General features: G+C 45.3%; 2 protein-coding genes across 6 annotated transcripts in view; one reads left to right on the top strand and one right to left on the bottom strand.

Moving 5' to 3' along the window:
* SVIL (supervillin) overlaps window positions 1-15,810 on the top strand; it is a 231,308-nt gene that overhangs the window by 566 nt on the left and 214,932 nt on the right. For 2 of the 5 annotated variants that reach the window (XM_058681569.1, XM_058681565.1), the window contains exon 1: window positions 432-554. The exons of the other annotated variants lie outside the window; for them this stretch is intronic. The gene's annotated coding sequence lies outside the window, so the exon portion shown is untranslated. Of the gene's footprint in view, window positions 1-431; window positions 555-15,810 lie in introns of those variants that run through there. 5 annotated transcript variants of the gene reach the window in all.
* LOC131483909 (basic salivary proline-rich protein 1-like) lies at window positions 31-1,072 on the bottom strand. The gene is made up of 2 exons (XM_058682264.1): window positions 980-1,072; window positions 31-867 (listed from the first exon to the last, which is right to left on the bottom strand). Exons 1-2 carry the CDS (start codon window positions 1,070-1,072, stop codon window positions 31-33), a joined length of 930 nt encoding a protein of 309 aa, XP_058538247.1.

Here is a 15,810-nt window from a genome sequence, read left to right as displayed (position 1 = left end):
GTGTTTTAAAACTAGACGTGCAGACGCGATTCATGGTGGTTTCTTCGGGACATCCCCGGGGGCCGGGCTGGCCCGGCTAGCCCGCAAGTGGGGGACTCCGGGCGTGCCCAGTGGCCCGGGAGCGTGAGGACAGCTCTGGTCCTCTTCGCCTGGGTTCTGGCCGCCGCCCGGGCACGGCGGCCAGGATGGAGTGACCTCGCGGGAGTGAGCTCGCGAAGGAGTGACCAGCGGGGTGTCCTGCGCTCGGGTGGGCTCCTTCCTGGGTTCCGACCCCCTGCCCTGCTCCTCGCTCTGTCGCCAGGGCGCTCCCGCTGGTGGCCCGGCAGAGGGCGCCAGCTCCCGATCGCTGCGCGGGCCGGCGGAGGGGAGGGGACTTGTTCGAGCCTCCAGGTAAGGAGCGTAGTGAATCATCCCGAGAGGGGGGACCCGATCCTCGCTCGCTGAAAAGAGGCAGGGAGTGGCCGTGCCGCTGTTAGGAAGCCGGGGCTGCCGCGCTGCTGTCCGGCGGGAAGCGGCGATTCTGCCACCCGGAGGTCTGGGGAAAGCTCCAGAAGGTGAGGAACGTCCCTCCGCGCGGTGGCCCCAGGGCAGGGAACGGCAGCGTAGGTTAAGGCCGGCAGACACTAGGACACGCCGCCGCGCGCCCTTCTCGAGGCCGGGAGGTGGGGCCAGTTTTACTGTGGCTCTGGGCGGTCCTGCTGGGGGCGGCGACGGGAACCTGGGAGCCGGCGGCCGATTCCCGGGCGGCTGCGATGGGGTGCTCCCGGCGGCCCGCGGGGTCCCGGAGCAGTAACAAAGGCGCGGCGCGGCCACCGCTCCCACCCACTTCCGTCCCCGGCGCGCCCTGGCTTGCGCCGCCCCGAGGTGCTGGCCGGGTCAGGATTTCCCTCTGCGGAGTTTCGGGAAGTTAGCTCCCGCTCCGCGGCCCGTTACGACGGGAGCAGGGGCGGGGAAGGGGGCGACCCGAGGAGGTGCACGCGTGTGTTCCGAGCTGCGACACAGCCTGTTTCCTCTCCCCACTGCACGAGTGGCGAGAGCTGCTGTGGCTCCCGCGCCCCTCCTCCGGTCCCATGGTCGCGCCTCCGCTGGGCCCGCGCGGGTTTGAAGTCCCCGCGCGACGCGCGGGGCCAGCCGCCAGTCCACGCCCCTCCCTGCGGATTCGGGTGGCTTGCGGGCTCCCGGAAGGGAGTGGTTTAGGCTCCCGGGGCCCGCCAGCCGCCGCCGTCGGCACCCTGAGTGGAGCTCCAGAAGGCGGTAATTGCATTACTGTGAGTTAGCGGCCGGGAGGCTCCAGTCCAGGCCGCAATCTGGGTCAGGTGCGGGGTTAAGCGCTTCTGGCGACGGCATTACGGCTCTGGCGAAGTCTGACAGTTTATTGCACTAGGAAGTTCCTCGTGCACCATGGGAGCAGGACGGCAGGGCAAGTTAAGAGAGCCCCTTGTTTTCCCGGAGGTTGCGGGAACTTCTGCAAACCGAGCCTGTGCACAAGTACTGTCACGGAAAGGGCCTGGGCGGCATCTCCACCACGCCCCCGAAGTTCGGGGCGCATGAGGGACAGGAGGAGGTGCTGCTGAAGAGAAGCCCAGAGCACTCTGGCCGAGGTGAAACCCTACCCCCCCCCCCCCCAAGTAATCAATGGATTATATTCACATGCTTTCTTATCTTATCTGTCTCCACCCCCTTGTGTTGTAAGGAAAGGGCAGGAACTGGTTTTTATACAGTGCCTAACTGTTGAGAGAATCTTCACACACACTTTGGAAGGATCTTCACCATTCTCTTTGCAGCCTCACAGCCTCCTCCTCCGAGGCGTTAGAATTGGATAGACTTTCTACCTATTGCTGGCTTTGTTAGGGCCAGCACCTCAACTAAACCAGCTCTTGGAGTGTAAGGTATATGACCACAACTAAGGCTTCTTCCAAAACCTTTAGGATTGTCTGACAACTGCAGAGTCAGAAGTAGCTGTCCTCTGCATTAGATGGTGTCTCAGGAGGCAGGTGGTCCTGAGGCGGGAGCTCCGCTTGGCATGAATCTCTGTTTCCAGGAGCTCTATCTACCTACCCTGTTTAAGAGGTGTAACTTCACCACTGGGCTGGATATTGTGTGTAAAATTAAGTCTGCCTTGGAAATATGGCCAACCTTAATTAACTGCCTAATGAGTTAAAACTCAGATGGCTTTTAGGCGTCTAACAGCATGGTTTGATATGCACACGTTTCTGCATCATTGAGCTCAAGTTTGTAATACGGGATGTTGGTATTGCCTTAAAGAAAGATGTTGTTTTAAGCGCCTGTGACTCAGAACATCCTAGGGCAATGGCAGTTGTGGAGTCGGCAAGGCATGATGATTAAGGGCAAGCGTCTGAAGTCACAATGGCAGGCTTCAAATGCCACCTCCACCATTTATAGCTTTGTAATAGCTAGCATTATATATATGCCACCATATGTATATATATATATATATATATATATATATATATATATATATATGCCACAATATATAGCCACCATTTATAGCTTTGTAATATTTGGCAAGTTGCTCAGCCTTTCTGAACTTCATTTTCCTCTTCTAAGACGGGGATAATGAAAACACCTCCTGGTTCGAAGCTATGAGGGTTAAATTTGATAATCCATATACCGTACTTAGCACAGAGTCTAGCACATGGTAGCTGCTCAACAGATACTAAGTAATAACCACGAGGTTTAAGAACAGAATCTTTCTTTCTTCCCCTGTCTCCTCCAAAGAGGTAAAATGGTTATTTGCCTTGAACTCACTATTCGTCTTAGTTAATACTGCAGTTCAGTGCAGTTAGTGATTCCTCTTTTGGAATCAGCAGCTGGGGGTGGGGTTGGTAGCAATGGAAAATTTTGTCTAGTTGCCCAAGGAATTTACAAGGGGCTCCGGAACTACAGGGCTTTCTTCCTAATTTTACCACTGTGTAATTTTGTGGTCAGCCCTCTGGCCATTTATCTTTCCTTTCAATTTGAAGCCAGTATCCTAATGGCCAGGATAACAGGACTTAAGGAAAAGAAACAAACTCAAAACCAAACACACTGGAGCAAAGGAGGCAACCATTCTCATGGCTCATCCACGAGCCTTTTATAACACTAAAGAAAAATATCCGCTTCTGTGAAACTTGTGCTGGGCCAGTCTTGGCAAGAGGGAACATTTCCTTGGAAAACAGAGTGTTTTTTTGGAGTCTGTTTAGAGGTGAGGCACCAGATTGGTAGAGAAGGGAGGAGAGTTTGAGATAACTTCTCAAACATATTTGCTCAAATATGGCAAATGAAGCATGATCTGAAAATGGTCAAACTAACTTGGAAACTGACACAGAGGTAAGGAAGGCCATGCTCAGGCCCAACAACCAGTGAACGATCAGTATTACTATTTCCTATGTTAACCACCGCCCCCCCTCCCAAAGCTTTACACTTAGCAGATGTAAGTGGAAAAATAGTTTTTTATGTCAAGTTGGTTTTGAAAGACCTCTTTACTGTTGCTATTTCATGGTTGTTGATTTTGCTTGTGCATGTCTCTGGTAAACAGTTAATCATGGGCAAAAGCACCAGGAACCTTATAATGTCATCAAACACCACCCTCCTGTGAAAGTGGTTGCCAAGAAGTGCCTAGGTCTGGGGTCCAGGGAGGGTTTGCCATTTAAAGCATTTGAGAGGCTTTACCTTTGGGTTTGAAGCGCAGCTTTCTCCCACACTGGAAAACGAGGAGCTGCGTGTGTGTAAGCAAGAGACAGCACGCAAAGGGTTAGGAGCAAGGTTTCCGCTTTTGTGCATCTTACTCCATTTGTAGCCACTTGTTGTGGCCCCGGCTGCAAAGAAAGACGCAGCTGCGGGGCATGCGCCAGACCTGCCCTGGGCTGTCGCTTCCATTGTACGGAGATGAACAGGCAGCGTGTTATTTTGGATCACATAGCAGCTTGCTCAAAAGCATCTTGCATTCCCCAGCTGTTTCACAACTTCTACGCATATGGGAGAGAACTTACCAGCTGCTGGGGCAACTGTACTTACATTTGCTGCTTTTGTGCAGTAACCAAGGAAGGTAAAAATCCAGACGCCTTTGTTAAACTGTAGCCATTGTCAATAGTCTTACTTGTTTCTGTTAGGTCAATGTTATTCTAGATACAGTCTTTCAGGGGAGAAGGTTTACAAGGAAATGTCAGAATTAACATTTTTTTTTCTTTTCTGAATACATTTTTTCCAGGGATCCCCAGCCTGTACAGTTTTTTTCATACTTAAAACCACACTGCTTTTGTATTTCACGGACTGACAAAGGAATGGGTCTGATATTAAAATTGTTTTTTTTTTTAACTGACATCTGAATCGGGCTTTAATTGTATACGTTTTCCTTTGCAGGAAGTACATGAGAAAGACAAGGTGTATTCAGACAGGGCTTTTGTGTTTTCAGAAGATTAGGTTATTTTACATTTGCTAGAGCTGGAAGGTGCTTTGCCCACATCCCTCATCTTATCCATGAGAAAACTCGAGTTTCCGAGAAGTTATTACTTATCCAAGATGATTTGGCTCTTTGGTTTAATTCAGCAAATCTTGTGTTGCGTGTTTACAACGTGGCAGGCCTAGAGAACCTATAAAGATGACTAAGGGCTTGAGCCCAGCCCCGGATGGATTCACAGGTCAGAAACAACAGGTGGAAACCCATGCTTGTAGTGGAGGCAGCATCATTTTTTTGTGAAGGTCCCGCTTCGGGCACCGTTTTGTGTAATCATGTCGGTGTTGTAATCCTGGCAGCTCAGATAAAGCCAGAGTAGCCAGCTGACCATCTAAAATCGAGAAGGAGAGTCTGTGTGCAGGTAGATGGAATTGGCATTCTATGGTTTATGCATTTGGAGTACGTGTACTAGAGGGGGAAAGCCTTGGGCCCGTGGAGAGAGTCCCCTGACTGCTGCTCACTACTCAGAAGCCTTCTGCCCTCCTAATCACTGTGCATGGAAGTGAATAAATGCTCTGTAGGAGCAGCGGCATAAATCACAACGCTTTATTAGGATCAGTCAGCTGCAATCCCTTTGTTCTATAAAAAGGTTATAAAATAAACCATAATCACTTGGACATGTATAAAACCCAGACTGAAGTTCATCTAACTCTTAGGGGCTCTTGCGCTGGAAACCGCTGCTGCTTCAGATCCCTGAGCGACTCATAGTTGCTGAGTTAGACCCATAGTTCTAAGCCCTTAATCCCCCTGGTGCTCCATTTACACGGCCATGCGTCTTTCACTTGGTCCCTTTTCACAGCAGTATCCCATTTGTGCAGTGTTTCTATTTTCAGTTGGTGTTACTGCCATTTGCATTTGTGATTTTCAAGAGCTTTGTTTGGTTCCCAGGGCTCATGGCCAGGGGGCTTTGTATTGCAGAAGAGGAAACTGAGGCTCAGCCGCTGAGGGCCTTACCTGGGCTGGAATTAGAACGAACATCTCCTGACTCGCAACTCGGTGCTCTCACTGGCTGAGTCCTGGAAGGATCAACTGGTGTCAAGCTAGAGGTTGACTCACCCCCTTCCTGAGGCTTCCTTGTACGACTCCCAACTACCATGGTCCTCGCTGGGGTGTTCACTGGATTCTTTCCCTGGGGTGACTCTCTTCCTCGTTACATTTCGTTGCGCGTTGTAATTGTTCTTATCATACTGTGGTTTTAAGTCTTGGGTCTCAAGTGCAGTTGGGAGCTTTCTAACACACACATTCCTCTTTCCTGTCACTCATATTCACACACACACACACACACACACACACACACGCGCGCGCGCGCATAGAGGCACAGCATGGCTGTTGGACCCATTACCCCTTCTTCAACCAGCTCAGCACCTTTCAGAAGATGACTTCGTATTTGCTGTATCCAGATGTTTATTCCTGTTCGATGGTGTGGAGCGCTACATCGTTCCCGCCGGCTGTCCGATACCAATGGATGCTCATAGTTAACCTGTCTGGTCTTTTCTACAAGGGGCCTGTTGGAAAATGAGTCATTGCCCCTTGGGAATGGTGACCATGCTGTCCCTTCAGCGTTGGGCTCCTTAGAGGTTACAAACAACAGCTCTCTCCCTGTAGGAGGAAGAAGGTGATGAACTTAGAAGGGCTTCTCCTATGAAGGAACTTCTCTAGTTTTTCTTGTGTGGCCACAGGCCTGCTCCCCACGCCCATCCCAACAGCTCAGCCCCCAAACTTTGGCAGCTTTGTCCTCCTCTCGGACCCTTTGTTTTCTCTCTGATACACTGCCCCTCCTGCTCCCGCTCGGTGGCTGCCGCCCAGCCACCTCCTGGCAGTCCTCGGTTTCAAGTGTCTCAGGGACACTTCGCCTTGGATGCCCTTATCTCCATCTGTCATTGGTGTTTAATTGCTTCCCCCCACCATCCAGCCTGCTCCTTGACACGGGGGAAGCTATCCTTTCTGATGACTCCTGTCAGCTTTTCCTCTGGCTGATCAGGCTGCCCCATTTTGGCTCCTCTGTGCACTGTCCCTTTGTGTCTGCATTTCCCCGGGGTTTCCAGGACGCGTCTTTGTCTCTCTCTTGGGGCTGCCCTGCTCTTTCTTTCTCTCTTCTCCCTGCTTTTTCTTTTACCCTCTCAATTTTTTATAGAGGTAGAATTCACACACAACCTTACCTTAGTGTCAGGTGTATGACGCAATGATTCAGTATCTGTACACATTACGTGATGACCACAGTGCGTCTAGTTAATATCCACCCCCCGCACATAATTACAGAATTTTTTTTCTTAAAATTTTTTAATGTTTTATTTATTATTTTTGAGAGAGAGAGAGAGAGAGCGTGAGCTGGGGAGGGATAGAGGGTGGGGGTAGGAGGACAGAGGATCCAAAGCAGGCTCTGCGTTGAGAGCACAGAGCCCGATGTGGGACTCAAACTAAAGAACCGTGAGGTCACGACCGTAGCCTAAGTCAGACTACTGAGCTACCCAGGCGCCCCCAGAATTATTTTTTACTTGTGATGAGAACTTTCAGGATTTACTCTCTAAGCAACTTTCTTCCCCTTTTTTGGCAGTGCTTCCTGAGAAGTATATTCCTTCTTCGTGTTTGTTTCTCTTGGTCTGCAGGTTCTTTCTCCTGCCCCTGTCACGAGCCAGTCCTGCTTGGCTGTCAACTGCATCAGGTAGAATAATCGCATCAAATATACTTTTTTTTTTTTTAATTTCCTTAATGTTTATTAATTTTTGAGAGAGACAGACAGAGCATGAGCAGGGGAGGAGTAGAGAGAAAGGGAGACACAGAATCCGAAGCGGGCTCCAGGCTCTGAGCTGTCATCACAGAGCCCGACACGGGGCTCGAACCCACAGACCGCGAGATCATGACCGGAGACCAAGTCGGAAGCCTAACCAACTGAGCCCCACAGGTGCCCCAATCATCAAATGCACTCTTATCACAGTTTTTACTTAGAGGCAACTTTGCCTTTAAAAAAATGATTCTTTGGAATTGAAACTTGGAAACGCCAGTTTTGAAACTGGTCAGGTCAGGGCATTTCAAAGGCCGGAACTTTGGAGAAAACAGCTTGAAATTTATTTTGGCTTTTATTTCCCATGGCAGGACCTTGAAAGTAACTGAAACATGGGCTTGTTTTTGGATATACTTTCCCTTGCAAATGGAAATTGCTCATACACAGAGCAGAATTAATGTTTGCTTTTTTTTTTTTTTTTTTTTTTTTTTTTTTTCCAAATTACATTTCTGAAAGATCTTGGAAGGTATTTTGTGCTTTGTGGCCAGTGTGGCTTGTGTGTCAGTCATGGGCGTATCAAGACTGTGCTGGGCCTTTTATTCCAGAGGCTCCTCAGGGGTGTTTTCTAGTAGTGATTCCATGTCCATGAAAATATGCTAGAGAGTATGTCTGAGGAGATCCTTGATTTAGGAACCTAGCTTTCTCCCTAAAGCTATGAACAAGGAGGGCTGTCCTCAGAGTGAGGAATGCAGCAGATTGGCTGCTGGGAAGCAGTGGGAGAGGATGTTCTTGCCCTGCCTTGAGCCAGAGCCGCGGGGATAACATGGCTGTTGTTTGGCCTCAGCAGGCTGGCTTCTGCTTGGCCGAGCTGGCCGTGACCTCTGGAGTTCTCCAACCTGACACTTGCTCACTGCAGGGAAATTGCTCTTTCTCTGAATGTGTGTGTGTGCGTGTGTGTGTATGTGCTAACGACTTACTTTCCATTTCCTCTTGCCCTCCTTCTTAAACATTCTGAAAACAGTGAAAGGATGCTTACCCGGGCCAAAGTGGAGTTTGGTTCTAGAACTTCCCAATTAAAAAGGAGCACCGTTGTCTTGCCCCAGTAGATATGGGAGCCTATTTAAAGACCTGGGATGGGAGCTTGTGTTAGTACAGACCGTAACTCACCCAGACTGGGGGATCTTTGTCTCAGCAGCGTTGTGTAATTGGTGTTACAGCAGAATCCCGACGTGCTCAGCAGGTTCAGTTAACCTGGACAAGTTAGCCATCTAGGACAACATCAGGACAAAGGCATTTAAAACTGGAATCCCATGGAAATAAACAGTGGGAGTAACCTAACAGTCTGTCCATTCCTTTGCTTGTTTGTTCAGCAGACATTGGTTAACCTCATAGTGGTGTGCGTGTGTGTGCGCGCACACACACACACACGTGCATATGTACGTGCTCAGTATTGAGAATATAGGGTGAGTCAATCCTGCCCTCCCAGGACTTACAATCTGGGGATGCATTTGTAAGCACAAAAGCACAGGGAAGTGTCATAGGCGTTGCGATGGGTGAACAGTCCGGGTGCAAGGGACACACAAAAGACGCGGGGGGCGGGGTGGGGACGCTACTGTGGCTGAGTCACGACTGGCTGCACCACATACCAGGCCCTGCACTGAGGGCTTGACCTGCTTTACCTCTCTTCATCAGCACAGTCTTAGAAGTGGAAGCCCTGGGGACTAGGTCTCTCGAAGGGGGTAAGACAGCACGTAGGCAGTAAGTAGTAGAGTCTGGGTTTGAACTCAGATCCAAGGTTCTAAGCCTCATGCAGTAGATGAGAGAACGTATCAGTATCTTCCTGGGTTTACTTTTTTCCCTCTCCGTCCATCTCCAATGCTTTTTGTCATGAAGGGAGAAGGAAGCCTGGAGAACCGTTTTGTAAAAGGATGTGCAGTGGGGGTCTAGACTCCCCACAAGCATACAAAGGATATACTATGGGGATCCAGTTTAGAGAGTTACTCTGAGTCTGTAATTATGCAGTCGCTCAGAGTATCCTTTTTATATTCAGTGTTTTGCCAACTGTATTTCTAAAGAGGCTTTCTTTTCCCTTGGCCAAGCTTTGCAGAAACTGGCTGCCAGGCTTATTGTCACCCAGGAGGGACCGTACCCCACAGCTCCCCACCTCTTCTTGGTGCTGGGTGTCATGGCCAACAGCCTCTGCTTTCTGCCTTGCTGTTCTCGGCTGTGTTTGGGTGAGGAAAGTGGTTCTATTTCAGGCCTGCTGAAGGAAAGAGTACTTTCCTCACGACGAAGCAGAAACACATCAGTGCATGGCGTGCAGGCTCTCAGAAGTCTTGTCTACAAGTCAGCGTGGCGTAGGCTCCCTGGCTCTTATCTCCCCTTTTCTGCCTTTTAAGGACTACAAGTCTGTGTTTCTGATAAAGCCTCGTTGTGATCGTGAGAATAATCGTTGGGCAGGTGGAGGAAACCTACCACTCTTGAAAGAAAGGAGAAGCTCAAAAGGGAAGTTGGTTCCTGCCCTCTCGAGAGTCTGTGAGGACAACGGGCAGTCTTCTTTAGAGTGAATCACTCTGGGGCTCAAGAAGAAATTTTGGCAAGCACAGTCTGCTTTAGGGCTACGTCTATACGTCCGCTTTCAGATGTAGCTCTTGATGGCAGTGCAAGTGGAAAGACAGAACTCTGTCCTTGAACCATGTGTCAGAATGAGGAAATTGCGTGCTTGAATATTTGGAAGTAAACATGCTGTAAAAAAAAGCAAAAACTGCAATTTTTTAGTCTACTAGATTTCAAAAGCTCTAAGAATAAGGCAAAGAACCCATATTCCTAGAAAAATTGATAGACCCTGAGCTCAAGCATAGAGACAACTCACTTCAAGCATTGTTAGACTAGTTCTTCCTACAAATGAATTTGATATAAGACTTTTAAATTCTGACCCCCAAATTATCCAGTTGTCTGTTGAAAAAGTCTCAATCATATACTTCTGATATTGAGTTTCCGGGAAAAAGAAAAATACCATATGCTTGACAAGAAAATGATATGGTAGAAACATGTTTTGGTTGATTCTTTATGTAAACCCAACATATGTGTGTGTGTGTGTGTGTGTGTTTAAAAACACAAACTTCCTCATCACTTTTTTTTTATGTTTATTTATTTTTTGACAGAGAGAGAGAGAGAAAAAGAGAGACAGACAGAGCATGAGTGGGGAGGGGCAGAGAGAGAGGGAGACCCAGAATCCGAAGCAGGCTCCAGACTCCGAGTTGTCAGCACAGAGCCCTGCGTGGGGCTCAAACTCACAGACCACGAGGTCATGAGCTGAGCCGAAGTCAGACGCTCAACCTACTGAGCCACCCAGGTGTCCCCCTCGTCACTTTAAAAAAAAAAAAAAAAAGCTTTCACTGTGTGGCATTTTTTTGCTATACTTGGTTCTCATAGTGCTGGAAGAAAACACAAATTGGTTATAGCAGGCAGTGAAAGCACTTTACTATTCTTTTTCCCATGAACAAATTAGTTCCATCTCTAGTGTCTAGGCTTCTTAAAAACAAACAAACAACAAAAACAACAGCAACAACAACCAAAAAATCTACCTTCGAGGAAACTGCAAACTTACTGTGGAGCGAACACTCACTTCCATTCTGAGCACAGATCCTGGTTCTAGGTTCAAATAGTATCTCACTGTGAAACTACCAGCATTGATAAGCCCGCTCCTACTTCACACGCTCCGTGGCCATGGTCCCTGACACACATGGTCTTCTCCGTCACTTCCCATTTCAGCTAGACGTTGGCTTTCAAAAGTTAAGTGCTATTTTTAAATAACCACCACCCACCCCGTTTTCTCCTCCCAAGTTTTTTATCCTCTTTAGTTGGCAAATGCACATGGATTGCTGATGGCTACCTAAGAGTGGCTTTTCTGTTTCATCTCGTATTTTCCAGTTGGTTTTCCCATGGTTATCAATTCTTGGGACAGTGGGGAAGAGTTACTGAGCTGTGGGAGAGCTACCTCCATTGTAGTTGGTCCTTATCCGTACCAAGTATAGTAAACCTGAGGATGCCTGCCTGAGGATTTAATGTTTTTTTTTTTTTTTTTTTTTTTTTTTTCATTTCCATGTAGATGGGAAAGCAGAGACCGTTTAAAAGTTGGATAGTATGGCAGAGTTTTTTGCGCTCAAGATCTTTTTTTCTAGGGTTATTACTCCCTGAAGTTTCCATTCAGAGTCTGGTAGGACATACAGCTCTTGCTAAGAGTCAAGCCTTCTTAACAACGAATCTGGAAGTTTCAGTTAAAGTGCTATGAAAATGAGTGATCGTGAATAATCGCCACTTAAGTGTAAGAGATGCTTATTCAAGTTTGTAAATATTTCTGACCACTATTATGGGCAGGAGACTGTGCTCGGCACTTTCACATGACTCGTGTCATAATCACAACCACCATGTGAAGTAGGTAGTGTTACTTGCATTTTATAGATGAGCAGTTTTGAGGCTCATGGAGGTGCAATGACTGGGCGAAATCATTTGTCTAGTGGGTAACCGGATTGAGATTTAAATATGGAGCTCCCAACTCTAAGGTCGCATTTACTTTCCAGTACACGGAACCAGTACATACACGGTAGTTAAATCACAGTAAAGGTCACACATATAACTGGGGAGTCCAGAAGTGCAAACTTGATGCTAACGTAGTAAAATAGTAGTAATAAAGCTATCACCTCAGGGCTGGAGTTTTTAGTCCCTTAGTCCACGTTGGGTTTGGACTGCTTTTTGGTAAAGATACCGATTATTCCGGTTTTGTGTCCAACTCACTGTGAAAACACTGATTGCTGTTGTGGTTTTAATGTATGCCTCTTCCAAAGGCCACCGCCACTCCGTGTTTGTTTCTGTCTAGCTCTATTGAATAGAATGCTGCCACTCTTTTCTTAACTTTCCAGTAAGGTTTTTTGGGGGAGAGTTTGGGCCAGTATTAAGCCAGAATTTCTTAACTCCTGGGGCTTCGTGATATCGTTTTGGATAAGTTCCTCAAGCTTTTTCTTTTGCCACATTTCTTTATTACTCACAGAGAAAACTTTTAAGTAGTAGTTCGGGAAATTTTTGAGTTAAAAAAAAAAAACAACTCATAGTTGCTGTCATCATATTGGAGGGCATAAACCTAAAAAGGAGAAAAAACTAGTAGCTTGATGTTTAACAGTTTTCCCCCCTCCATTTACCTCTTAATTTTCTATATGAATAGGAGGAATCGTGACCACGATCATTGGAAATACTACTTTGCACTTATGTATGCTTTATGATTTCACACACATCTCCTTTTAATTCTTTTTGCACTCTATAAGATGAACAGAGCTTGCTTCTTATCTTTCTTTTATAGATGAGAAAATAAAGGCTCACAAAGAAATCTGTTCTATTCAAGATGATAAAGGGAGCAGATAACAGGGCCTGGCCTAGAAACCAGGTCTTCTGATTCCTATCCCTGTTTTTATCACTCTTAATTTCGGCCAATAACAAGTGATAGAGTTTTCTAATGGGATTGAAAAAAAAATTAAATGTGTCATGTTTACTTCTGATACATTTGTCACTATTTGAAACTTTGTTATAAAGGTGTCCAACTCAGCCTTTCTCTGTTAATCCGTTATGAGATGTAAGGCCAAGGGATGTTGGAAGAAGGAAAATTATCACCATAAATAAAGTAAAACTCTTCACTGAGGGTTAGAAGGGAAAGTATTGGCTTGTCGAATGGCGTCTCAGAATTTTCAGCGATCACAATAGAGATGCTGTCATACTTTGCTGTTGAGTATCTTCACCTTCCCTATCCTTACTTGGATTATTCAAGCAGAAGTGCTGGAAAGCCCAGCTCGCACCAGGACTGGTGACTAGTCAGTACTGACTGACTGGTCAGTATGGTAGAAAAGGTAGGAAAGGCATGTGTCATTGAGTGTGTGTTCTGTGTTAGGCTAACTTTTGGCTAAGCGTTGTCTACACAATATCTCACAAGCTCTTAGTGTAATCCTGTAGATGAGTGCCTTAAATGTCAAGGAGTTTAAATCTAAGTGGAGGAGCTCATGTTATTTCTGGGTCTCTAAGATGAAAAAGTTCAGAGTCTTTCAACAATACCATCTCAAATTCTATGGTTTATTTTTCAAGATTAGCTTTCCTGGAAATACCTTCTCTAACTCCTGCTTAGCCTAGAAGTCAGACGAAAGAGCACTGGTTATGATGATACCAGTAGGAAGCCAAAAGAAAAATTTACCAGAAATTGACTTGAACATGAACTGCCTACCTGTGAAGAGTAGTGTAGAACAGTACTTCTCAGGCTTTAGTGTGCATTCCGATCACTGGGGGGATCTCGTTCAAATATTTATGTATTAACTGATTTTTCTGTCTACTTCTCTTATTAAATATTAACACACCAGCATTGGAATATATGACTGTTCTTATGAATTTGTCTTTCTCCTTGCTGTTCTATCCTTTTTTGCTTCATGTATTTGGAAGCATAGCTATTAAGGTAAATAGATGTTTAGGATTGTTATATCATCTTCATGAATTGGTCACTTTATCATTATGAAATGACCTTTTTAAAAAACAGGTGATGGGGCGCCTGGGTGGCTCAGTCGGTTAAGCGTCCGACTTCAGCTCAGGTCACGATCTCACGGTCCGTGAGTTCGAGCCCTGCGTCGGGCTCTGGGCTGATGGCTCAGAGCCTGGAGCCTGCTTCTGATTCTGTGTCTCCCTCTCTCTCTCTGCCCCTCCCCTGTTCATGCTCTGTCTCTCTCTGTCTCAAAAATAAATAAACGTTAAAAAAAATTAAAAAAAAAAAAAAACAGGTGATAATCTTTGCTCCAGAATCATCTCCCATTTGATATTAATGAAGCCATTTCAGTTTTCTTTAGATGGATATTATCATTGTATGTCATTTTTCATCCTTTTACTTTTAACCTGTTTTTCTTTATATTTCACTTCTTGTAGGCAGTGTGTAATTGACTCTTACTTTTGTTTCCAATATGACAATATCTGTTCTCTATTTGTCCCATCCTTTATTCTCTTTGTCTGTTTCTTGCCTTCTTTTGGATTATTTGAGCATTTCTTATGACTCCATTTCCTCTTCTTGGGTGGGTTGCTAGCTATATATCTGTTTAGTTATTTTAGTGGTTGCTTTAGGGTTTATAGTCTACATCTTTAACTTATCACAGTCTACGCTTAAGTGATGTTAAACTCCTTCACATATAAGAACTTGACAATAGTATACTTCCATCTTGGCCTTATATTACCGTTGTCATGTATTTTACTTCTGCATATTATTATTGACTACACATAAATTGTTATTTTTGTTTTAGAAGTCACTTCTGTTTGACTAATATATAGATAATAAAAAAAATTATATATTTACTTAATTGCTATGTCCTGTTTTCTTCATTCCTTTGTTATCCATATTTTTACAAGATGTCTTATTTTTTTCCCTGCTCAAAAGGGCTTCCTTTAACATTTCATGTTATTCAGGATTGCTGTTGATAAGCTCTTTTCACTTTTATACGTGCAGTAAAGTTCATACTTATCCATATTTTTTGAAAGATATTTTTGCTGGGTATGGAATTCTAGATTGTCAGGGTTCTTTTTTCCTTTTCTTGTCTTTAAAAAATATTGTTTAATGTTTTATTTATTTTTTAGAGAGAGAGTGCAAGTGGAGGAGGGAAAGAGAGGCAGGAGGGCAGAAGGTCTGAAGTGGGCTACGCTCTGAGAGAGGCAAGCCTAATGTGGGGCATGAACTCACAAACTGCAAGATCATGACCTGAGCTGAAGTCCGATGCTCACCCGACTGAGCCACCCAGGTGCCCTGGGGTTCTTTTTTTCAGTTCTTTAAAGATGTTGCTTCACTGTCTTGTCATTTGCATCTTTTTTGGCATAAAATCAGCTGTCCTCCTCATCTTTGTTCCTCGTTGAAGCATTCTTTTTCTGCATTTGCTTTTAAGGTTTCTTTTGAATGGCTGGTTTTGAGCAATTTGATTTATGTTGTGCCTTAGTGTTTTTTTCTTCACGTTTCCTGTGTTTGGGGTTAGTCAGGCTCCTTGTTTCTTTGGTTTATATTTTTATTAAGTTTGGAATATTTTCAGTCATTTTTCTTCAAATATTATTTTCTACCCCTCTCGTCGCCTAAGAAGATTCCAATTACATATATATTAAGTTGCTGGAGCTATCATTACAACCTATTCATGCTCTATTTTTTAAAGTATTTTTTGTTTGTTTTTTATTTTGGATGTTTCTATGGCTATGTCTTCAGGTTCAGTTCTTTTGTATGTGATGTGTATCTGCCATTAATTTTGTCTAGTGATTTTCATGACGCACATTATAGGTTTCATCTCTAGTAATTGGATTTGTGTTTTTGTATATTCATGTCTCTACTTAAAATCAGGAATACCTGTCCTTGTCTGCTAATTCTAATACCTATCTTAATTCTGAGTCAGTTTCAATTGATTGATATTTCTCCTCACTATGGGTTGGATTTTCTTCCTTCTTTGCATGCTTGGAAATTTTTGATTGAAAGCTAGACATTGTGAGTTTATCTTCTTGGGTGCTAGATATTTTTGTATTAATCAAAATATTCTTGTGTTTTGTCTCGGGACATAGCTAAATTAGATGGAGACGATTCTTT

Source organism: Neofelis nebulosa, chromosome 8, assembly GCF_028018385.1.
Source record: "Neofelis nebulosa isolate mNeoNeb1 chromosome 8, mNeoNeb1.pri, whole genome shotgun sequence".
Lineage (NCBI taxonomy): Eukaryota > Metazoa > Chordata > Mammalia > Carnivora > Felidae > Neofelis > Neofelis nebulosa.
This window is presented reverse-complemented; position numbering and strand designations above follow the sequence as displayed.